Source organism: Lagenorhynchus albirostris, chromosome 5, assembly GCF_949774975.1.
Source record: "Lagenorhynchus albirostris chromosome 5, mLagAlb1.1, whole genome shotgun sequence".
NCBI classification, from domain to species: Eukaryota; Metazoa; Chordata; class Mammalia; order Artiodactyla; family Delphinidae; genus Lagenorhynchus; species Lagenorhynchus albirostris.
This window is the reverse complement of record NC_083099.1, coordinates 136,710,081-136,733,693: the sequence shown is the minus strand read 5'-3', so window position 1 is coordinate 136,733,693 and position 23,613 is coordinate 136,710,081. Positions and strand designations below refer to the sequence as shown.

Genomic DNA, 23,613 nt, shown 5'->3' with positions numbered 1-23,613 from the left:
CCATAAAAAGAATGAAGTTGTGGCCTTACCCTATACCATAAACAAAAACTAACTCAAAATGGATCAAAGAGCTGAAACCATAAAACTCTTAGAAGAAAACATAGGGGAAACCTTTTACGACATTGGACTCGGCAATGACTTCTGAAATCACCAAAATTTAAAACTTCTGTACATCAAAGCAGCAGTCCCCAACCTTTTTGGCACCAGGGACTGGTTTCCTGGAAGACAATTTTTCCACACACTGGGAAGCGGGGGGTGGGGATGGAGAAATGGTTCAGGCGGTAATGCAAGCGATGGGGAGCCGCAGATGAAGCAGATGAAGCTTTACTCGCTCGCCAGCCTCTCACCTCCAGCTGTGTGGCCTGGCTCCTAGCAGGCCATGGACCACTGCATCCAAGGACACAATCTACAGAGTGAAGAGGCAACCTACAGGATGGGGGGGAAAATCTGCAAATCAAGTATCTGATGAAGGGTTAATATGTAGAATTTACAAAGAACTCCTACAACTCAACAACAAGAAGACTACAAACAGATTAAACAATCGGCAAAGGACTCAGATATTTCTCCAAAGATGCTCAACATCTCTAATCATTAGGGAAATGAAAACCAAAACTACAACGAGATACCGCCTCACACTCAAAGGGTTGGGTATTGTTAAAAATCAAAACAAAAAATACAACAACAAAAGCAGAAAGTAAGTGTTGGGGAGGCCATGGAGGAACTGGAACTCATGCGCACCCTTCGAGGGAATATAAGATGGTGCAGCCACTGTAGAAAATACAGAGGGGGCTCAAAAAATTAAATAGACATTTGCCATAGGATCCAGCAATTCTAATTCTGGGTATATACTGAAAAGGACTGAAACCAGGGTCCTTTTTTTTCCTCCTTAATTGAAGTATAGTTGATTTACAATGCTGTGATAGTTTCAGGTGTACACCCAAGTGATTCCATTATACATACATACATACATACATATATACACACACAAAGATATGTGTGTGCATGTGTGTGTATACATACATAGATATATATATAGGTATGTATACACACATACTTTTTCCAGACTCTTTTCCAGTATAGGTTATTACAAGATATTGAATATAGTTCCCTGTGCTATACAGTAGGTCCTTACTGTTTTTTATTTTGTATACAGTAGTGAAAGCAGGGTCTTCAAGAGACATCTGCACACCCATGTTCACAGTAGCATTATTCATAATAACCAAAAGTGGAAGCAACACAAATGTCCATCGATGAATGAACAAAATGTAGTATATTCATAGAGTGGAATATTATTCAGCTTTAAAAAGGAAAGAAAATTTGATACGTGCTACAACATGCATGAACCTTGAGGACATTATGCTAAGAGGAACAAGCCAATCACAAAAAGACAAATAATGTATGATTCCACTTATATAATGTACCTAGAGTAGTCAAATTCACAGAAGGTAAAACGGCCAGGAGCTGGTGGAAGGGGGAACGGAGGGTTATTTTTTAATGGGTACAGAGTTTTAGTTTTGCAAGATGAAGAGTTCTGGAGATTGGTTGTACAACAATGTGAATGTACTTAACGTACTGAACTGCACACTTAGAAATAGTTAAGATGGTAAATTTTATGTTATGTGTATTTTACCATAATAGTAAACAAATGAAAACCAAATTTGCAAACTGAACAATGGGATACTCCTATCTCCTTTTCCCTGCTTCAGAAGAGCTAGCAGCCAGGATTATATAAGCCATGCAGGAGACTAGATGTAGAATTCCTCTCTGGAAAACGGAATGATTTCTAAAATTTCTATCTGGTTCTTTTACAATTGTGCCAGGCCATTCTGGATAGCTTTTTTTATCCCTCACTTGAAAAAAAATTATTTTACAAGTTTTAAAAGTTATTTTAAACATACTTACTTTATGGTCTAACACTTCCATTCTTTACGGTCAACAGATACTGACAAGAGAGTGCTCCAACAACACTGCTGGCTCCTTCTACCTGATCACCCAACACTGAAGCCCACCAAAGGACTAGCTCTACTCGGGTATGAACATCCATTTTTTTAGTGTCTCACTTGGAGATATAAGTAGAAGGCTGACCATCTCCAGACATTTGAGAATGTGTAAAATTAGAATAAAAAACATACAGTAAAAAGAATGTAAAGAAACTAGAGGCAATGCAGTGAGCAAAAGAAAACTTCAAAAATACTATGATTAATATACCCAGAGATAAAAACAAATATTTTGTTGAGAAAGATTTTTAAAAGATATTCAGAGAATAAGACAGTGTTTATAATAATTAAATATATGGTAAGAGAAAGGTAGGAGATGAAACGGAGGAAATCTCCCAGAAAGAAAAAGCAATGGGAAGGAAAACAGGAGACAAAAGAAAACAGAAAAATAAAGGGAAAACTGTCACCAAATAAATGAGAAAAATTTCCATATATTAAGGACTTGAGTTTCCAGCCTAAGTACCAGTACATAGGACTTTATTAAACAATAAAGCATGCCTTTAAAATTCTAAAAAGAAATAATTTCTAATCTAGAAGTACAAACCCAGCCAAATTTATATGTAAAGAGCAAGGGTAGCAAAAACATATTTCCAAGAAAAGACATAAATTTTCTTCCCATGTACTCTGTTCTCAAGAAGCTACACCTGTTTTTGGAAAAATGGATAGGCTTCACTGCTAACAGTAAAAAAAAAAAAGCCGCAAATATTTACTGAGTATTTACGGCGTGAACAGGACTTTTGTAAGACTTTTACAGGCACTGGCTCATTTAAACTAACTTTCCAGTGGGTAAGATTATTATTCCCACTCTTCAGGTCACATATACAGTTATCAGTCAGGATTTGAACCCAGGCATGTGAGCTCCAGAACCAATGCTCTCAGTCACAAAATGGTATTAGCATTTGAGAGCTATACCAAAGGAATAAGCAAGTCTTTATTCCAACAAAACTTCATTTATGGAAAATGAAATGTCTATTTCACATAATTTTCATGTTACGAAATATTATTCTTTTATCTTTTTCCCCCCAACCATTTAAGGATCGTGTGCCATACAAAAACAGGTGGCAGGCTGGATTTGGCCCATAAACTGCAGTTTGCCAACTCCTATCCTAAAGCAGAAGACCAGTGTAAATACACTCCAGAAGCTGCAGATGGGAGATTTCTGTCAATGAGGTTCCAAACGGCCCATTATTACCCACAAAAGAAAGATTTAGCACATGGACAGCTGCTACACCCAGAGAGCCAGCTAACAACAATGCCAGTCTCTCAAGACTGTTTGACCCTTATCTTTGCTCCCGGTCTTCTCAATCTTGAAGAGACAGAGATAGCAACTTGGGAGGAGCTGGGGAATGGGGAAAAGAATCAAAGTGCAGAAATAGCAAGGAAAAAAAAAAAAACCCAGTTCACTCCTTTTTTCTCACCACAGTTTTCTGGGCCAGAATTTGGCCCAATATGAGGGGAAAGAGCAGGGCTTTAAAATGAATAAGAGCTTTAAAAGTAGTTAAAGTCTGACTTAAGTGTACCTGAGGCTAATTGGAAAGCATCAGAATCTGTCCAGATTCACCCAGGTGAATTAGCAAATAATGTTTAAAGCCAGTGGTAAGAAAGAGTAAAGTTCCTCTCTGTCTTCCATCTACTAAATACTATCTCATTCAATAAACCAGTTAGGTAACCAAAGAGCCTTTATTCCTAATATGTAAAGAACACTCACAAATCAATAAAAATACCCCTCAAAGAAAAAGAAAATAGAAAAATGGGCAAAGGATATGAAGTTGTTTTTTTTTTCTTTTTTAAATCCCAAACCAAAAAGGGTGAAATGTGACAAACTTTCAACTTCACAGTCAAGTAAACGTAAAGTAAACAGATACCATTTCACACTCATCAGGAAAAACGTTAAAGTCTAATGATACAGGTGTTGGCAGGAATCTGGCTAAATGAATGCAAGTCAATGGGCAAAATACCATTTTTAACGCAATGGTATTACCATTCGAATAATGAGACTGCTGCAGCAATTCTTGGGCCAGCACCAACACCCTTCAGAGAAGAGGTACAGTTTTGTATAACAACGCCAACTTTTTAAGGAGAATCATGTAGGGAGGCCACGCCCACACCTTAGGCTGTGAAATTTTAATTCATATTGTGTGACCGCTCCCTCCGAAAAAGACTCACAGATACAAAAAACATGCTCAAGGATCCCCAAGAACCCGAGACGCTCCGGAACAGACACGACCCGGAGACTAGAGGGGAAACGGGAGAGCTCGGTGGTGACCTAGTAGCGATTTGGGCCCGAGGGCTTAACTGGAGGGAAGCGGCAGGAATTTAAATGAATCAGGAAGACTAGTCCCAGCTCGCAGCACCCCGTCCCACCGCCAGGAGGTCAAGGCCGCTGGGCATTTCTGGCAGCAGACCACCTCTCCCTCCCCCTCCGGGACACTCCGCGGGCCCGCAGGCCGGGATGGGTCAGAGGCCCCGCGGTCCGAGGGGCGGGCCGACTGGCCGCCGAGGCCTCGCCCTCGGACGACAGCTGCGGAGCAGCCAAGAGGGAGCCAGGAGGAGGGGCCGCGGCCCCGACCCGCCCCGAAGCCGCGGAGGCAAAACACAAACGCAGCCCGGCGCGCGCCGCCCGGCCCTGCCCTGCCCTGCCCGCCGCCGAGCAGCTTCGCCGTCGGTAGCGAGATGGCCGCCGCCGCCTCCCCCGGCCCCGCGGCGGCCCCAGCCGCCGCGCCGGGCCGACGAGTCGCCACCGCCCACTGCCGGCCCCCCCCTCGCTTGCCCGCCTGCCCGCCCTCCTGGGACACGGCCCGCTCCACCCCTCGCGGCTGCTCACCGCGCTGAGGCGGATCCCGCTGGGTGGCTGCGCCGCCATCTTGAGCAAGTTACAAAGCCAGGACCGGCCTCGGCCGCAATCCGACTGGGAGGCGGCGGGCGACAAATGTAGAGCCCGCGAGGTCCCTCCCACTTCCTGGGCGGAGCGCGCGGGTGGCCCCGCCCACTCACTTCCGCCTCCTGGCGCTGTGGAATTGGGAGTGTAGGGAAGGTAAATCGCACTGGGTGTTAAGGGAGCAGGGACAGCGGGAGAGATAGGCCTCAAGCTCCGGGGCCCTGCAGAGTAGGGCGCATGCGTGAGGCACCCGTAGGCTCGAATGGGTGACTGCGGTAACTGAACCTAGAGGCTTTGTCAAACAGTAATCAGCATGGAAGCCGCAAAGAGCTTTATTTGGGATCTTGGGAATTGCAACTGGGGATAGGTGCCAGCAAAATAGGAAGAGTGGGAAAGAGAAAGAGTCAGAGGCTTATAAAGGCAAAAACCACAAGGTTGTTAAAGTTGTCTTGCAAGAATTATGACTGACTTTGATGTAAAAAGGAAATATTTGTCCTTAAGGGATAGACTGTCACTAGTTATTTAGGGTAAGGGCTGGATAAGTATCTTGAATTTCTGGAACATCGTGCTGGATACCTTTGTTAGACGATAGATAGGTGGTCAAAAGGTCAGATTCTATCTGGGCTGAGACGTGCATAAGTCACTTCCTCAGTGGCGTCTGGCTCCATTTTAGAGAGATCTCTTAGCAACACCTACTCCTTTTTGATTTTCCTTTTGCAGCTTGAGGGCCCCAAGTTTGAAGCCGGGTGCCATGGGTGTTGGTGACCCAGAAATGTGCACTTGAGGTGCTTGACCAGGCTGGACATGAATTACACTGAAGAACGCCATCACATGCCCACCAGTGTCAACGTGATTTGAAACCTTATTAATGAAATGAAGACTGTACTTTTGGGATGTACCTTGAAAATTACCATCCTGATAAAAGGAGTCCTTTCTCATATTGCAACTTATTGAGTCCTTTTGCTCGTGCACATTTATTCAGTATCGACTTTGAGCTGGGCCTTGGGCTAAGTTAGTAGTATATAGAAATGAATAAGTTGGGACTTCCCTCGTGGTCCAGTGGTTAAGACGGCAGGGGGCATGGATTACATCCCTGGTCGGGGAACTAAGATTCCGCATGCCATGAGGCGTGGCAAAAAAAAAAGAAAGGAAGGAAGGAAGGAAGGGAGAAAGAAAGAAATGAATAAGTCAAGGGCTGTCAGATACTGTGGTTAAAGAAAGAGTTAAAAGGTTTTTAAAAATATTCACTGCGTTTTTATAATTGTAAAAGAAATACATTTTCTTTGTAAAAATTCAAATAATACAGAAATATAAAACATAAAATTTACCCCAATACCTTTACCAGAACATATAAACAATTTGGCGTACATTACTTCAGATTTACTATATGCTAAATATTGGGTTGGCCAAAGAGTTCCTTTGTTTTTTCTGTAAGATGGCTCTAGTAGCACTTAGTTGTCCTTAACTTCATTTGAAACAATTTTGTTAGATTGCATAGTGATAGCTGTCATATCAGCGTGCACTTAAAAAAAAAACAACATTGGGCTTCCCTGGTGGCACAGTGGTTGGGAGTCTGCCTGCCAATGCAGGGGACGCGGGTTCGTGCCCCGGTCCGGGAAGATCCCACATGCCACGGAGAGGCTGGGCCTGTGAGCCATGGCTGCTGGGCCTGCGCGTCCAGAGCCTGTGCTCCGCGACAGGAGAGGCCGCGGCAGCGAGAGGCCCGTGTACCACAAAAAAAAAAAAAAAAAAAAAATCAAAATTGGTGAATTTTTGTGTAGCCATTTTAATATTGAAGATGAAAAAAAAAGCAACATTTTTGGCATATTATGCTTTATTATTTCAAAAAAGGTAAAAACGCAACTGAAATACCAAAAAAGATTTGTGTAGTGTATGGAGAAGGTGCTGTGACCGATTGAACATGTCAAAAGTTGTTTGCGAAGTTTCATGCTGGAGATTTCTCACTGGACCGTGCTGCTTGGTCGGGTAGACCAGTTGAAATTGATAGCGATCAAATAGAGACATTCACTGAGAACAATCAGCGTTATACCACACGGGAGATAGCCAACATACTCAAAATACCCAAATCAAGCGCTGAAAATCATTTGCACTAGCTTGGTTATGTTAATCACTTTGATGTTTGGGTTCCACATAAGTTAAGCAAAAAAAACCTTCTTGACCGTATTTCCGTATTTCTGCATGCAATTCTCTACTGAAATGTAACAAAGATGTTCTGTTTTTACGACAAATTGTGACGGGTGATGAAAAGTGGTTATTGTACAATAGTGTGGAACAGAAGAGATCGTGGGGCAAGTGAAATGAACCACCACCAACCACACCAAAGGCCGGTCTCCATCCAAAGAAGATGATATTGTGTATACTGTGGGATTGGAAGGGAGTCCTCTATTATGAGCTCATTCCAGAAAACCAAACGATTAATTCCAACACGTACTATTACCAGTTAGACCAACTGAAAGCAGCACTTAACGAAAAGTCTGGAATTAGTTAACAGAAAATGCATAGTGGACTTCCCTGGTGGTACAGTGGTTAAGAATCTGCCTGCCAATGCCAGGGACATGGGTTCAAGCCCCGGTCCGGGAAGATCCCACATGCCACAGAGCAACTAAGCCCGTGTGCCACAACTACTGAGCCCACGTGCCACAACTACTGAAGCCCACATTCCTAGGGCCCATGCTCCGCAACAAGAGAAGCCACTACAATGAGAAGCCCGTGCACCGCAACGAAGAGTGGCCCCCACTCACCGCAACTAGAGAAAGCCTGCGCACAGCAGTGAAGACCCAACACAGCCAAAAAAAAAAAAAAAAAAGCCATTATCAAAAAAAAAGAAAACGCATAGTCTTCCATCAGGATAACGCAAGGCCACATGTTTCTTTGATGACCAGGCAAAAACTGTTACCGCTTGGCTGGGAAGTTCTGATTCATCCGCCATATTCACCAGACATTGCGCCTTTGGATTTCCATTTATTTCGGTCTTTACAAAATTCTCTTAATGGAAAAAATTTCCATTCCCTGAAAGACTGTAAAAGGCATCTGGAACAGTTCTTTGCTCAAAAAGATAAAAATCTTTGGGAAGATGGAATTACGAAGTTGCCTGAAAAATGGCAGGAGGTAGTGGAACAAAACAGTGAATACACTGTTCAATAAAGTTCTTGGTGAAAGTGAAAAATATGTCTTTTATTTTAAAAACCAAAGGAACTTTTTGGCCAACCCAATACTATTTACAATATGGAAGTCTAGTTCCTCTGCAACTTGCATTTTTGTTTTATCTGATTATTTCAATTTGAGGTTTTTAGGTTCTCAAATATTTTTGAATAAATGAATGAGGAAATGTTAAAAAAAAAAAAAAAAGCCTGTGTTCTGTTGCCACCCTTGCTACTGACCGCTGGGTTCTCAACTGGGAAAAAAAAAAAAAAAAAAGCACAACCTAAAGGTTGAGAATTATGTTTTATTCGGTGGACATACCGAGGACTTAAGCCAAGGAGACAGACTCTCATTAGCTCTGAGGGACTGTTCTGAAGATGTAAGGGGGGAGCCAGGATATATAGGGGTTTTGCAAAAAACCCAGGTAGTCGGAACATCGAAAGATTACTGTTAATTAAAGAAAACCAGACATCTCCAGTTAGTGAATTTAGTGCTTTTTTAGCTATGGGGAGAGGCAAGAGTCTGGGCTTATTGAAATCACCACTTCGATGTACACTTAACTCTCTAGTGCCAGTATCCTATTATTCTCCATCCTGAATCCCCTCAGTGTGTACAGTGGGTGATGGCTTGATGGCCACAACATCCTTTCTTTACTGATATGGCAGATGACATTCTTTGTCCACAGGGTAAACGACATGTGGAACACCTAAGTAAGAGTGCTAGTTAATACCATTTGCAATCCTCTGGACTGGGTAATTTCTCAGTTTCTTCCAGCTTTCAGATTGTATTATTATGTGAGAAGCTCTTTCATCAACTGTTTGTTGAGAGAGAACCTACTTTGTGTCTATCAAAGTGAGGGCTCCAAGAATGCAGTGATGAGCACAATAGAGGATTCCACTCTTGTGGAATCTACAGTCTCTTGGCTGTTTATTCAATAAGTTGTAGCCCATTAGTGAATTGTGAAATCAATTTGGTGAGTTTCAACTAGCACTTTGCAAAAAAAAAATTTTTTTTTAATTTAATAGTATAGTGTAGTATCTGTCTGGGCCTAAATCCAATGTATTCACTTGTTAACTATGTGATGTTCAGCAAGGTTGATTTTGAAATGAGATTAGCCTGGAATATCCGGGTGGGCCCTAGATGCGATCACAAGTGTCTTTGTAAGACCGAGGCAGAGGGAGATTTGGTCACAGGAGGCTACTTGGCCACTGAAGCATCTCTCCAGAGACTTGAAGATGCTATGTGGATGGTTTTGAAAGTGGAGAAAGGCCATGAGCAAAGGATGCAGGGAATGCAGCTCCAGGAGCTGGAAAAGGCAAGGAAACTCCCTTCTAGGGCCCCCAGAATTTACAGGAAGCACGAGCCCCTGCAGACACCTTGGTTTCAGTTCATTTTGGACATCTGGCCTCCAAACTTGAAGAGAATACATTTCTGCTGGGTTTTTTTTTTTTTTTTTTTTTTGGCTGCTTTGGGTCTTCATTGCTGCGCACGCGCTTTCTCTGGTTGCAGTGAGCGGGGACTACTCTTCATTGTGGTACGCAGGTTTCTCATTGCAGTGGCTTCTCTTGTTGTGGAGCATGGGCTCTAGGTATGTGGGCTTCGATAGTTGTGGCATGCGGGCTCAGTAGTTGTGGCTCGCGGGCTCTAGAGCGCAGGCTCAGTAGTTGTGATGCATGGGCTTAGTTGTTCCACAGCATGTGGGATCTTCCTGGACCAGGGTTCGAACCCGTGTCCCCTGCATTGGCAGGCAGATTCTTAACCACTACGCCACCAGGGAAGCCCCCTTCTGCAGTTTTTAAGACACTAAATTGTGGTAATTTGTTAGAACAGCAACAGGAATAGACAGTAGTCTATTCATGTACAAGCAAACACTTACCTGTACATACAAATTCTTGCCTCCCCACTCCTAATCTTTTTTAAACACAATTGAGCATACTGTGGAGTTCTACATTCTCAAGTCTTACTCATATGGAAGAAATGTGAGGCAAACATGTACAGGCTAAACTTAAACCGGGTTGGTATAAAAGGGGCTTTTTCAGGAAAGTAAATGCTCTGTTGCACACCTCTGATGCTTGTGTTAGAGAAACTCAAGCTGACTTGGAAATCTTTATCTTTAAAAATGTCAAAGCTGAGTTTGATGTGACTTTTTTTATGGTAAAAACTACCTTCTTTGGGGAGTGCTGTTTACTAAATGTTTGTCTCCCCCCAAAATTCATATGTTGACATCCTAACCACCAATATCATGGTATTTGGAGGTGGGGCCTTTGGGAGGGTGATTAGGTCAAGAGGGTGGATCCCTCATGAATTCGATTATAGTCCTTATAAAAGAGACCTTACAGAGCTCCCTCAACCCTTCTGTTAGGACACAGCAGGTAGAGCCAGGAAGGTGCCTTTTTTTTTTTTTTTTTTTTTGGCCGCAGCTTGTGGGATCTTTGTTCCCTGACCGGGGATTGAACCCAGGCCCTCAGCAGACAGAGAGCGGAGTCCTAACCACTGGACCGCCAGGGAATTCCCAAGGTGCTTTGACTTTATACTTCCCTATTACAGAACTGTGAGAAATAAACGTTTGTTGTTTAAGCCACCCAATCTATGGTATTTTTATTTTAGCACCCCAAACTAGGACAAGAAAAGAGAAATTTAAAAATTCCATACAAGAGTTAGAATATCTGAAGAAAATAAAATCTCTAACCGATTGATCTAAATCAAAAACAACGTGAAGGGGTTTCCCTGGTGGCGCAGTGGTTAAGAATCCGCCTGCCAATGCAGGGGACACGGGTTCGAGCCCTGGTCCAGGAAGATCCCACATGCTGCGGAGCAACTAAGCCACAACTACTGAGCCTGCGCTCTAGAGCCCGCGAGCCACAACTACTGAGCCCACGTGCCACAACTACTGAAGCCTGCCCGCCTAGAGCCCGGGATCCGCAACAAGAGAAGCCACCGCGATGAGAAGCCCGCGCACCACAAGGAAGAGTAGTCCCCGCTCAGCCCAACTAGAGAAAGCTCGCGCGCAGCAACAAAGACCCAGTGCAGCCAAAACTAAATAAATAAAAATAAATTAAAAAAAGAAAAAAAAACAACGTGAAAACTGGTTGCTTTCACAAACCTACACAGTTACACATCTCGACTTTTACATGGAATATATCTCAGAGAGCCTTCCGTAGTTGTACATGAAAATCTTCATCACATTGTTTTACAGCTTCATAACATTTCATTACATTGATGTATTGCGATTCATGTAGTCAGTCTCTTACTGGTGGACACTGAGGTTGTCTCCAAACTTTTTGCTATTATCAATATTTACAATGAATGACTTGTACATAAGTCATTTTGCACATATGTATATATATCTGATAAATTCCTGGAAGTAGAATTGTGAGGTCAAAAATACATCCATTTTTACTTTTGGTAGAAATTGCCCCATTTTCTCCACAGAGCTTGTACCAATGTGTACTCTGTAGCAATGGAAGTGGGGAGGCTGTTTTCCCCCTTTCACTGATATTCCTGAAATGGTCAGTGACTAAAATCTCAGAGCAATTTTTTTTTTCTCATATTGTAAGTTTGGGTGTCTTTTTACATTTGTAAAAGCCAATTGTGTGTGTGTGTGTGTGTGTGTGTGTATTGTGTGTGTGTGTCAGTGTGTGTGTACTCCCTGTTTATATCTTTTGCCCAATTTTCTATTGTTTCTTTTGATAGTTCTTTCAGCACTGAAGAAATTAGCCCTTTGTAATATGTCTGAAATATTTTTCTGTTTGCCATTTGTCTTTTACTTTGCTTATGATGATTTTTGTTGTGCAGAATTTTTTTTTTTTTTTTTGCGGTATGCGGGCCTTTCACTGTTGTGGCCTCTCCCGTTGTGGAGTACAGGCTCCGGACGCACAGGCTCAGCGGCCATGGCTCACGGGCCCAGCTGCTCCGCGGCATGTGGGATCTTCCCGGACCGGGGCACGAACCCGTGTCCCCTGCATCGGCAGGCGGACTCTCAACCACTGCGCCACCAGGGAAGCCCCTGTTGTGCAGAATTTTAAAAAGAAAATTTATATAGTCAAAATTATAGAACTTTCTCTTAGACTTGTGGAATTTATGTTCATTTAAGAAATTTCATCTCCATTGTTGGCTTATATAAATATATTTTCCTCAATTTTTCCAGCATTTTCATGGTTTCTTCATGGTTTCAATCTTTGATTTGTTTGGAATTTATTTTGGTGAAAGATGTGAGATATGAATCCAACTTATTTTCCCCCTGTTGGGTACCCAGTTATCCCAACACCATTTATTGAATAAGACACCTTTCTTTCCCCCTATGGGTTTGAAGTACCACCTTTATTATATGCTGAACTTTTCTATGTGTTTGGGTCCATTGATAGACTTTCATTTTGTTCTATTGACCTCTTGTCCATTCCTGCACTGGTACCAATTATTTTAGCTTTATAATATAAAGATCTGAGGTTAGTTCTCTTCATTACTCTTTAACTTAGAATTTACGCTGTAAGTTAAAATTTACAACTTTATGATGTTTAATTTTCCTCTTCAAGACCTAGTAAACCTTCCCTTTAGCTCCAAGTCTTCTTTTCTGCTTTGGTAGTGTTGTCTTCAAGGAGGTCTTATACATTTTTTTTTCCTATTTTATTATTGTTGTTATTGGCAGTGAGATTTCATCTATCGCATAACTGGTCATAAATAGATAGATAGATAGATATTGATGTCAAAAAAACTATACTGGTCTTCCCTGGTGGCGCAGTGGTTGAGAGTCCGCCTGCCGATGCAGGGGACACGGTTTGTGCCCCGGTCCGGGAAGATCCCACATGCCGCGGAGCGGCTGGGCCCGTGAGCCATGGCCGCTGAGCCTGCGCGTCCGGAGCCTGTGCTCCGCAGCGGGAGAGGCCATAACAGTGAGAGACCCGCGTACCGCAAAAAAAAACAAAAACAAAAAAAACGATACTGATGTGTACATATTAACTTCTGATTGAATTTTCTTGCCTTTAGGCCAATCATAATCTTCATTTGGCCACGAGCTCCACCCCCTGCCCCCAATCATATTAAACAACTTGTCTTTTTTTTAAAATAAATTTATTTATTTATTTTGGGCTGCATTGGGTCTTCATTGCTGCACGTGGTGGGCTTTCTTTAGTTGCGGTGAGCGGGGGCTACTTTTCGTTGCGGTGTGCAGGCTTCTCATTGCAGTGGCTTTTCTTGTTGTGGAGCACGGGCTTAGGTGCGCAGGCTTCAGTAGTTGTGGTGTGCGGGGCTCAGTAGCTGTGGCTTGCGGGCTCTAGAGCGCAGGCTCAGTAGTTGTGGTGCACGGGCTTAGTTGCTTCGCAGGATGTGGAATCTTCCCGGGCCAGGGCTCGAACCCGTGTCCCCTGCATTGGCAGGTGGATGCTTAACCACTGCGCCACCAGGGAAGTCCCCAAACAGCTTGTGTTTTTCCTGAGGGAATTTAGATTGATAGGCTGGCTTAGATTCAGAAACAAACAAAATAATTGGAAGGAAAACATGGGACAATATACAATCAAGTGCTTACTAGTTACTGTAGTATCTTTAGTACAACACAAAGCTCTCTGAGCAGTAATGGTTAGTGCACAGAGTCAAGTGTGCCTTCTCCATACAGTACGGAAGTGTTTGGTTATCAAAGGGTCCAGTAAGAATTAAGGACAAGCCAGGTGAAGACAGAATGGGTGGTTCTCACAGATGCTTCAGATGGGTTGGGCTATGTAATCAGGCAGTGCTGGGAACAGCAGGACAGAGTGGGGAAAGCACGCCAAGCAGAACACCTCACGTGTCCCAAGTGGTCATCAGGGAAACCACATGAGTCTCAGGGAGGGGATTCTTAGAGTGATGGAGAGGCCAAGATTGGGGGAAAACCCACTGTTCCCTGAGCCCACACTGCCTAGTCCTACAAATCCATTCATTCAAACTTTGTTTTACTCCCCTTTCTTCTTCCTTCCAGCACCACCTTGGGCAGATAAATCAACATTTATGTTTTTCATTTAGCTATTTGCTGGCTGCTCGTCGATGTCAGACACTGAAGGAACTGAAGATACAGGCTGTGTCTTTTCCACAAAAGGGCGCTTACCTTGGACCAGTGATGGGCTACTACATTATTCAGTGATTTCATAGGGCCACACTGGGAAAGTGCCTCGCTGTGAGGTGTAGAAAGAAGCAAGGCCAGGGAGTTTGGATCTCAAAGACGGGCTCCCATGTATTTGTTAAATAAACCAACAAACGACTTGAGTAGGACTTCGCCAGGTGAAAGAGAAGGAGAAAATAGTATCAAGTGGATGAAACAACATATGTAAGAAATGCAGGAGAGGGACTTCCCTGGTGGCGCAGTAGTTAAGAATCCGCCTGCCAATGCAGGGAACACGGGTTCGGGCTCTGGTCCAGGAAGATCCCACATGCCGCGGAGCAACTAAGCCCGTGCACCACAACTAAGCCCATGTGCCACAACTACCGAGTCTTCCCTCTAGAGCCCGTGAGCCACAACTCCTGAGCCCGTGTGCCACAGCTACTGGAGCCCGCGTGCCTAGAGCTCGTGCTCTGCAACGAGAAGCCATTGCAATGAGAAGCCCCCGCACTGCCACAAAGAGTAGCCCCTGCTCGCCGCAACTAGAGAAAGCCTGCACGCAGCAACGAAGACCCAAAGCAGACAAAAATAAATAAATAAATAAATAGATTTATATTTAAAAAAAAAAAAAGAAATGCAGGAGATGAGAAACCCCGAGTGGTTGGAGGAGACAGGAGAGGTAGCTGAGGCCTTCAGGAGGATAGAAAATCCCATCAGGCCCCAAGAGTCATAATTACAATTTCAATTTAGGGTAAAATGTTAAGCAACTTCTTTTTCTTTTTTTTTTTTCTTTTTCGGTATGTGGGCCTCTCACTGTTGTGGCCTCTCCCGTTGCGGAGCACAGGCTCCGGACACGCAGTCTCAGCAGCCATGGCTCACGGGCCCAGCCGCTCCGCGGCATGTGGGATCCTCCCAGACGCGGCACGAACCCGTGTCCCCTGCATCGGCAGGCGGACTCTCAACCACTGCGCCACCAGGGAAGCCCAAGCAACTTCTTTTTCTAAAGCTGAAACATTGAAGGGCGAGTTTCTCCTTAGTATTCTACCTCCCATCTGCTTCTGGTTGACTCTGGGTGGAAAACTCAGGATGGCACAGACACTTGTTCACCAGATAAGGGGGAGCCCTGGCTGTCTCCCCTACTCTCACTTTAAATTCACAGTATTTTTGGGGTTTAAAACTTTATTGTGGTATTATATACAGAACATAAAGTTTATCATTTTAACCCTTGAGTGTACAATTCAGCGACACTAATTACATTCCCATTGTTGTGCAACCGTCACCACCATCCACCTCCAGAACTTTCTCCTCATCCCAAACTGAAATTCTGTACCCATTAAACACTAACTCCTCAGTTCTTTCTCCCCCAGCCCCCGGCCACCACCATTCTATTTCCTGTTTCTATGAATTTGATTATTCAGGCACCTCATGTAAGTGGAATCATATTTGTCCTTTTGTGACTGATTTATTTCGCTTAGCATCATGTCCTCAAGGTTTATCCATGTTGTAGCACGTGTCCGAATTTCATTCCTTTTTAAGGCTCAATAATGTTCCACCATATGTCTACACCACATATGTTTATCCATTCATCCATTGATGTACATTCAGGTTATTTCCACCTCTTGGCTATTGTGGATAATGCTGCCACGTACATGAGTGTGCAAATATCTCTTTGTGACCCTGCTTTCTGTTTTTAGCAGAATTGCTGGATCATAGGGTAATTATATTTTAAACTCTTTGAGGAACAGCTGTACTCTTCCTAGATCCAATTTTTTTTTTTTTTTTTTTTGCGGTACGCGGGCCTCTCACTGTTGTGGCCTCTCCCATTGCGGAGCACAGGCTCCGGACGCGCAGGCTCAGCGGCCATGGCTCACGGGCACAGCCGCTCCGCGGCATGTGGGATCTTCCTGGACCGGGGCACGAACCCATGTCCCCTGCATCGGCAGGCGGACTCTCAACCACTGCGCCACCAGGGAAGGCCCCTAGATCCAATTTTAAAGTCCATTTCTGCCTTGGCTTAAAGGTAGGCTTACTGATTTAGATGCAGGACCACTTGGAAAGAGCTACCTGTATAGGATGAGAAGTAAGCAGACAAGCCTCCGCCTTGCGGGTTTCCTCATTTCCATCCAAGCCATCATCTCTGTGAACTCGTGGCTCTGCAAACTAGTGTTTCTCCAAGAGTGGTCCAGAAAGCACTAGCATCAAAGATAACTTATTACACAGGCAGATTCCCGAATGTCACCCCACTTACTGTTTCAGACTTTCTGGGGCGGAGGCTAAGCCTTCTGCAAGTTAACAAGCTCTCTGGATGATTCTGTGCACATACCAGAGAGAGGACCCCTGTTAAGTAAAGTTGCTTTGCTGGATTCTAACCACAACTGAGATTTCTAACCGCCGGGTCCTCATAACCATCCTGAAAAAAGGTTGAAGGGGGTCTCTTCACTCAACTTCAGAGACAGCACAAAGTCCGATTGCAGATGATGGAATTCAGCTTATGGAATGATGACTATACAACTTAACAAAACATGTAAGCATGGTAAGATACTACGTAGTGATTCTCACAACGTCCAGTTGCCCCTTAGTGTAGAATGGGTGGACTCTTCTTTGATGGTGTTACTTTTCCATGTTCATGGGTTTGTGTGTCCTACTAAACTGCAAATGATACCTGGCAGAAGGCATTGTCTTACCTCAATTTAATTCCAAAGGCCAGATTCTGTCTGGTCTCCCAGGTTGTTGTTCAAAGCTTCTAATTACAGTCTTCATCAACCATCTCGATGAATCCAGCTACTTCTACTTCTAATTTAACTAATTTAACTTCTAATTTAACACAAATGCTGGAAAATAAGGCTTGTTCTGCTTTAAAACACCTCACCACCCCTTGAGAGGCAGGAGCCACCTGCTCTGTGCCGAGGCTCTGGGAGGAGCTGTTTCAGCAGGAAGCCCGCTGGGCGGGGTGTCCTCAGAAGCTGTCTCCCACCCGGCACCACGCGGCAGCAGCCCTTGCAGGGTTTTCCTGTTTAAACTTCTCAGCCCTGGACTTGAGAACATAGTGCTCTAGAGCAAGACAGACCTAGGCTTCGGTTCCTGGCTCTGCAGACTTTGGAGAACTGAGGAACAGTCCCTACCTCTCACGGGGGTTAGGAAATCACCCATGTGCCGCGCTCAGCACAACGCCTGGCCCCTGGGAAGCACTCCAGGGGTGACGACCATTCATACCCGCTCCTAAGGGCTACGTCCCCACCACACCCTCCTGTAGCTCCGTGCGTTCCAAAGTCTGCTTTGTTAGAGCACGGGACCCAGCACACTGCTTGCCCCCAGAGAAGTAGCACTTTGGTCCTTGGGTTGGACACATGGCTTAACTTCTTCTGAGAGGAAATGAGTCACAGCGGTCGTCTTGCAAGCAGGAAGGCAAAAAGGAACTGTTGATTTTGCTTTTCCTCACACTTAAAAAAAAAAAATCTCCATTTTCTCTTTTAAAACTAAGACAACATTGTCAATCAACTATACTCCAATATAAAACAAAAAGTTAAAAGAGAAAAAAGACATAAAAGACCCCCCAAAAAAAGTCAAGTGAAAAAAAACAACTATAGAAACCACAGCGGGAGCACAGAGAGGGTTAGTTGCTATAACCCTGAGGGGTAGTTATAGTCGATATTTCTATTGTATAGATGAGAAAACTGAGGAACAAAGTATATGTCCAGCCTAGCATGTGGGTAAAGCTGAATAACAAACGCAAATTGAATTCAGAGCCTATGCCCTCACCCACTGTGGTGTGTACACGGACAAAAGACTTAGATATACATCACATTTATAAGACTTCTTTCCTAGTGTTCTATGATAAACAGAGATGCACTATTAAATCTCTTTTAAGATTTCTATTAATAAATAAGGATTAAATTTTATATGGTATTGACTGAGACCATTAAGCTGTTCTAGATACTGGAGAGGAAAAAAAGAAAAAACAAAATTTGTAAATCTAGGTACAGATACAAGAACGACCTTTCATGGCATAATAGCTACTGATGATATAAATAAGCTATTAGTTCTGTTGTCAATTTTGATACGTGATCATATGTACCCACCTTGATGTTAACTATTAATCAGCATATGGTTATCTCCTCACAACCTGAATTATAGGGAAATCATCATATAAGTTACATTGAATTCACAATTCTACACTTCAATATTTAATATTTTAGTGACCAAACTTGCAAATGATTTTAAAGATACCCCCCCAACACAGACAAAAACAACATAGTTTCCATGTAATTATTTATTTTTTTTATTATTTTTTTTTGGCTGTGCCACACGGCATGCGGGATCTTAGTTCCCCAACCAGGGATCAAACCCGCGCTCCCTGCAATGGAAGCAAGGAGTCTTAACCGCTGGACCGCCAGGGAAGTCCCTCCATGTAATTTTTAACACGTATTTGTATGAATACCCATATATGGTGGTGCTTTTTGATTCTTACTTTTAGCCCTTATTTAGGGAACCAAGTGGTTCTGTGCTCCCCATATCCTATCTTGGGGCTAGTGACACAAATTGGTCTGCAGTGTTCACAAACTAATACGTAGTAGAATGTTAGGAGAAACTTAACCAATAATGTTGGTCAAGTTCCCAAACACCCTTGTCTATAGAAAGGATGGATCTGAGAGCACACATTAGGAAGGACAGTTTGCATCGTCTGGCCCGGAAAATGAGGTCATGGAACGACGCCCTGGTGGCTGAAAAGGGGACATGAGCTAGGCAGGTCTGGCAGGCAAGCCCCGCGCACTGGTGCAGAGTGAGGGTGCTCACCTCAGAGGATGGGCACCAAGAGGGAGTCTAAATAAGGAAGTTGGCATGAGACAAAGAGCCTCGAAAAGAGTGGGATGACACGCTGCCAGCCTGGAGGAGTCTGTGCCTAGGAAGGGATTATTTTCATCAACAGCAATGTCTGCAGAGAGGTAAAGAGATCCCAGAAATGACAGAGTAATAAGGACGAGTCCAAAGAGTGAGTTTCCCTGACAATAGTTTCAGGCATTAGAGGCTCCATGACCACGCTGACTGCTTTATGTTAAATGGAAAGTGCTGGCCAGGCACACCGTGGTGCCATAACTAAGGTTACAGCTGTCAGACCTTTGAAAACTATGTATTTCTTACCCAGCAGAAGAGTGTGAACATGTGATTTTAACGGGCATGAGTTAAATACAATGAGATATCTGCAAGCTCACACCTCTGAATAGTCGATGGTAACGGGCAATTAGTATTTTCAGAAAATAATATATTTTCATTTTAAAATGTGGTACCAAAATAAATGTTTAAAGGGACATATGTGAGAAAGGTTAAAATAATAGTCAACAAGATTTTTAGAGAGGTGTACTGACACAGACCCATACATCTGCAACAAAGAAAACAACTCTCCAATCTCTTCATCCTTTACTTTATATCACAAATGTTGTGCCACCACTAGATGATATATTAATTTTATTTCTTTACATAAATTGAGGAAGAAACATAAAATCAGATCCAAAAATATTACATGGCGTTCAGGGAGGTGTATTTTGGTGCCCACCAGAAAAATGATCTGAAATTTACTTTCAAAACTGAGACACACTTGTTTAAAAGCACTATCCTGGCTCCTTTTTTGTTTTGAATATATCCTGTTTTTTCTCGAAGTCTCAGTAAATGGATTAAACAAGTTCTGGCTTACAAGGTTAACATTCCAGATGTTCCAAAAAATCGTATTCAACACATTCTTCCAGGTGCTTCAAGACCCTTGAGCTATCTGCGACGGGCGACTCCACAAGTAGAGGCCCCCGGGTGTCAGCAGGCAGTTTACTTTGGGTTTTAAAGGCACAATTCAGAGTCTTGAAGAATGGCATCAATTGCCTAATGGTGGAAAGAGAATGCTGGCGCAGAAGAGGGAACTCGCTCTTCATGGCGATCTCATCGGAGCTGCTGATATCCTGCAAAAAACCCACAACGACGTGGCTTTGCTAAGGGTTAGAGATGCACGCGAGGCACGTGCAGGCGGTGAAAGCTAAGAGATGGGTCCTTTATGAAATTCACTGTCAGCGCTGATGGTAGCAGCATCAACTCAAATCCTAGGTCTTCAGCTGCCATCTTCCACCAGGATTTCACCCTGAGCCCACCCTGCTGGGGCCACTGTCACCTCTCCGGCAGGCTCTTCCTCTGAGTCACAGAGGAACTCTGTGGGCAAGACTACTTCTACAGGACTGTGTCACCCAGAAGGCTTTACCCCTTAGCAACTGGGATGAGAAAGTGCCATATACATGCTAAAACAAAGATGAAATTTATAACCATCTCCAAGTCTGAACATTCAGTTAGGAGGCATTCTGAAAACTGTTCAAAATCATTAAAATCAAATAGCACATGAAGTACTTCACTCACTGCCTAGCCTTTCTCCCCTCTGCCACAAATATAACTGTTAAAAAGGAAAACATTTACCCCATATTTTAATTTTAGAAGTTCGAGAATCCTGACAGTGTGGGGTTTGCATTCTTGGTGATTCTCCTCTAGATCCGACGGGAAGGCAGGGCCCTCTGTGTCTACTTCTGGAACAAATGCCCACCTGTAACTGGAGGAAAGAAATCGGAGGTCAGGCATGCTGGCTTGGAGCCCACCTAAAGAGTTAGAAACAGTTTTACTGAGATGTAAGTCACATTCACCGGTTTAACGTGTACAAATCAATAGCTTTTGGTATATTCACAGAACTGTACGTCCACCACCATAATCAATTTTAGGATATTTTCATAACCCCAAACAGAATCCCCGTTCCCATTAGCCCTCACCCCTCAATCCACTACACCCCTTTGATCTAGGCAACCACTCATCTATTTTCTGTCTGTACAGATTTTTTTATACTGGACATTTCATATAAATGGAATCACATAATACATGGTCGTTTGTGCCTGGCTTCTTTCACTTAATATCGTCAAGGTTCATCCGTGCTGTGGCATGTGTCGGTACTTCATTTCTTTGTATTGTAGAATATTTAATTGTACGGATACACCACATGTTATTTATCCACTTGTCAACTGATGGACATTTCTCTACCTTTTGCCTATTATGATTAATGCTGCTGTGCATACTCATGTCATTGGAACTCACTTAAAAAAAACTTTCTTTTTTAGAGCAGTTTTAGGTTCACCCAAAATTGAGCAGAGAGTACAGAGGTTTCCCACTTGCCCTGGGGCCTGCTCTGCCGTGCACAGCCTCCCTGACTACCAACACACCCACCAGAGGGGTACATTTGTTACAATCGATGCACTGACACTGACTCAACATCATCACCCAAAGTCCAGAGTTCACCTTAGGGTTCGCTCTTGGTGCTGTAACTTCTATAGGCTCGGACAAGTGTGCAATGACATGTATCATACGAAGTAGTTTCACTGCCCTAAAAATCCTCTGTGCTCTGCCTCGCCCTCCCCTCCCGCCTGGCACACACTCAGCTGTTTACTGTCTCCACAGTCTTGCTTTTTATAGATCATCATATAGTCGGAATCAGACAGTATGTAGCCATTTCAGATTGGCTTCCTTCACTTAGTGTTTCTAAGCACAAACATTTCTACATGATTTCACTCTGTAGGGGAAATAGGACAGAGAGAAGTGGCATCTGGGGCCAGGCATGAAATTAGACAAATGAGCAGCTGTGTTAAGCCCACAGGAAATGTGAGCCCACAAGGGCAGAGCCAATCGGAGACGGCAAGTTCCATTTATTTAATTAAAAACAAAGAGACAAAAAAATTATACAAACCCAGTGAGGATCACCAGTGGGTGACTCTGTTTTATAAGAACCCAATAGCAAAAGCCACCTAAACACACACACACACACACACACACACACACACACACACACACACAAAGAGAAACCCGTACATAAACACTACTGTGAGCCAAATTCCCCAAAACACAGATGTTGCAAGTAATGTGAAACTTGGTATTCTGAGCAGGCTCCTCGGCCACTAGCAACCCATGCTGTGGTGTCTTATATATTGTACAGGAAAGAACAAGTGAAAGTGCTCAAGAGGAAAGAAAGTCATCTGCTTCAAAGAAGACACGTGGTCTTCTCTGACTTACATCTGAAATAGCGGCATCTTGTCAGGTGGAAAAGAAAGTGCTGTGTCCAAGAATTTGCAAGCTGATAAGTATAGGATAAGTTCACTCTGGGGTATCTCCCCCATCGAGGGCTCATTTCCATCAGAGACTGAAACTTTTATTCTGTTGATTTTGTTGCTGTTTCTGTAAATTTGCAAAGAAACTCTTGTTATAAATTCATTCACATCTGCCGTGGTCCTTTTGCCTATGCAATGTCCATAAGAAGGTTTTCCTTTTAAGAAATGGTCAGAATAGCTGGTCCCTTCACAACTACTTCAGGGAAACAGTATTTAGTGTTAGATAGCCCTGCGTCTTAAGGTGATGTCCATTAACCTTCATATATGTGTGCAGACTGCTGTACTACTCACCTCAATGATTCATCGTCCTCTTTCAGATCTTCTTCAAGCTGTATGAATGTCTGAATCTTTAAAAAAAATGTGAATTCAAGTTACTATTTGAGAGACAGTAAACCTAGCTTAATGTTTAAAATTTATATGTCCATAAAAAATAGCAAATAAAGCAAAAGAAACAATCAAAAAAATGAAAAGACAACCTATGAAATGGAAAAAAATATCTGCAAACCAAATATCTGATAGGGTAATATCCAAAATATATAAAGAACTCATACAACTCAGTAACAAAAAAAAGCAAATAATCCAGGCAGCATTATTTGCAGTAGCCAAGACATGGAAACAACCTAAATGTCCATCAACAGATAAATAGATAAAGAAATTGTTTTATATATACACAATGGAATATTATTCAGCCACGAAAAGGAGGAATCCTACCATTTCCAGCAACATGGAAGGACCTTGGGGGCATTATACTAAGTGAAATAAGAAGAGAAAGGCAAATACTGTATGATCTCCCTTATAAGTGGAATCTAAAAAAATAATACAAGGAACTTCCCTGGTGGTCCAGTGGTTAAGACTCCGTGCTTCCAATGCAGGGGCCATGGGTTCAATCCCTTGTCATGGACGTTAACTAAACTTACTGTGATAATCATTTCATGATATACTTCAGTCAAATCAAGTTGTACACCTTAAACTCACACACTGCTATAGGACACATATCTCAATAAAACTGGAGGAAAAAAAACAGTTTAAAAAATAGCAAATAGGGAGTTCCCTGGTGGTCCAGTGGTTAGGACTCAGCACTTTCACTGCCATGTCCTGGTCATGGAACTAAGATCCCGAAAGCCACATGGCATGGCCAAAAAAAAAGCAAATAATATCAAACTGTACAGATTAATTGGAATAACTGACGTTGAGAGAGCAACTAGGATTATAGGATAAAATATCGCTATTTAAGCAAGAGCTGACTACGCACTACCAACTTGATTGAAAATTTTACAGATAAAATTAGATATATATGAAATATTATTCCTGAAAAAGCATTTCTAAAAGCTCCAATTT

General features: G+C 43.1%; 3 protein-coding genes and 1 non-coding gene across 4 annotated transcripts in view; 1 reads left to right on the top strand and 3 right to left on the bottom strand.

Annotated features, from left to right (window-relative positions):
* Positions 1-4,923, bottom strand: part of MORC3 (MORC family CW-type zinc finger 3) — a 42,416-nt gene extending 37,493 nt beyond the window's left edge. The window contains exon 1 of the mRNA XM_060150915.1: positions 4,822-4,923. Coding sequence (XP_060006898.1) covers positions 4,822-4,860 — 39 coding nt within the window. The 5' untranslated portion in view covers positions 4,861-4,923. The remainder of the gene's footprint in view (positions 1-4,821) is intronic.
* On the top strand, positions 4,443-5,821 carry LOC132521331 (protein PRRC2A-like). Its single transcript, XM_060150914.1, has 2 exons — positions 4,443-5,031; positions 5,596-5,821. The coding sequence occupies exon 1, from the start codon at positions 4,450-4,452 to the stop codon at positions 4,930-4,932; it is 483 nt and encodes a 160-aa protein (XP_060006897.1). The 5' UTR covers positions 4,443-4,449; the 3' UTR covers positions 4,933-5,031; positions 5,596-5,821.
* Positions 5,822-10,472: 4,651 nt separating this feature from the next.
* TRNAQ-CUG (transfer RNA glutamine (anticodon CUG)) lies at positions 10,473-10,545 on the bottom strand. The gene has a single exon. It is a non-coding gene; the product is annotated as a tRNA-Gln (tRNA).
* Positions 10,546-19,499: 8,954 nt separating this feature from the next.
* DOP1B (DOP1 leucine zipper like protein B) overlaps positions 19,500-23,613 on the bottom strand; it is a 110,623-nt gene continuing 106,509 nt past the window's right edge. The window contains exons 34-37 of the mRNA XM_060150912.1: positions 22,567-22,622; positions 22,181-22,342; positions 20,549-20,678; positions 19,500-20,046 (exon numbers count right to left, since the gene is read on the bottom strand). Of these exons, the coding sequence (XP_060006895.1) occupies positions 19,795-20,046; positions 20,549-20,678; positions 22,181-22,342; positions 22,567-22,622 (600 nt within the window). The 3' untranslated portion in view covers positions 19,500-19,794. The remainder of the gene's footprint in view (positions 20,047-20,548; positions 20,679-22,180; positions 22,343-22,566; positions 22,623-23,613) is intronic.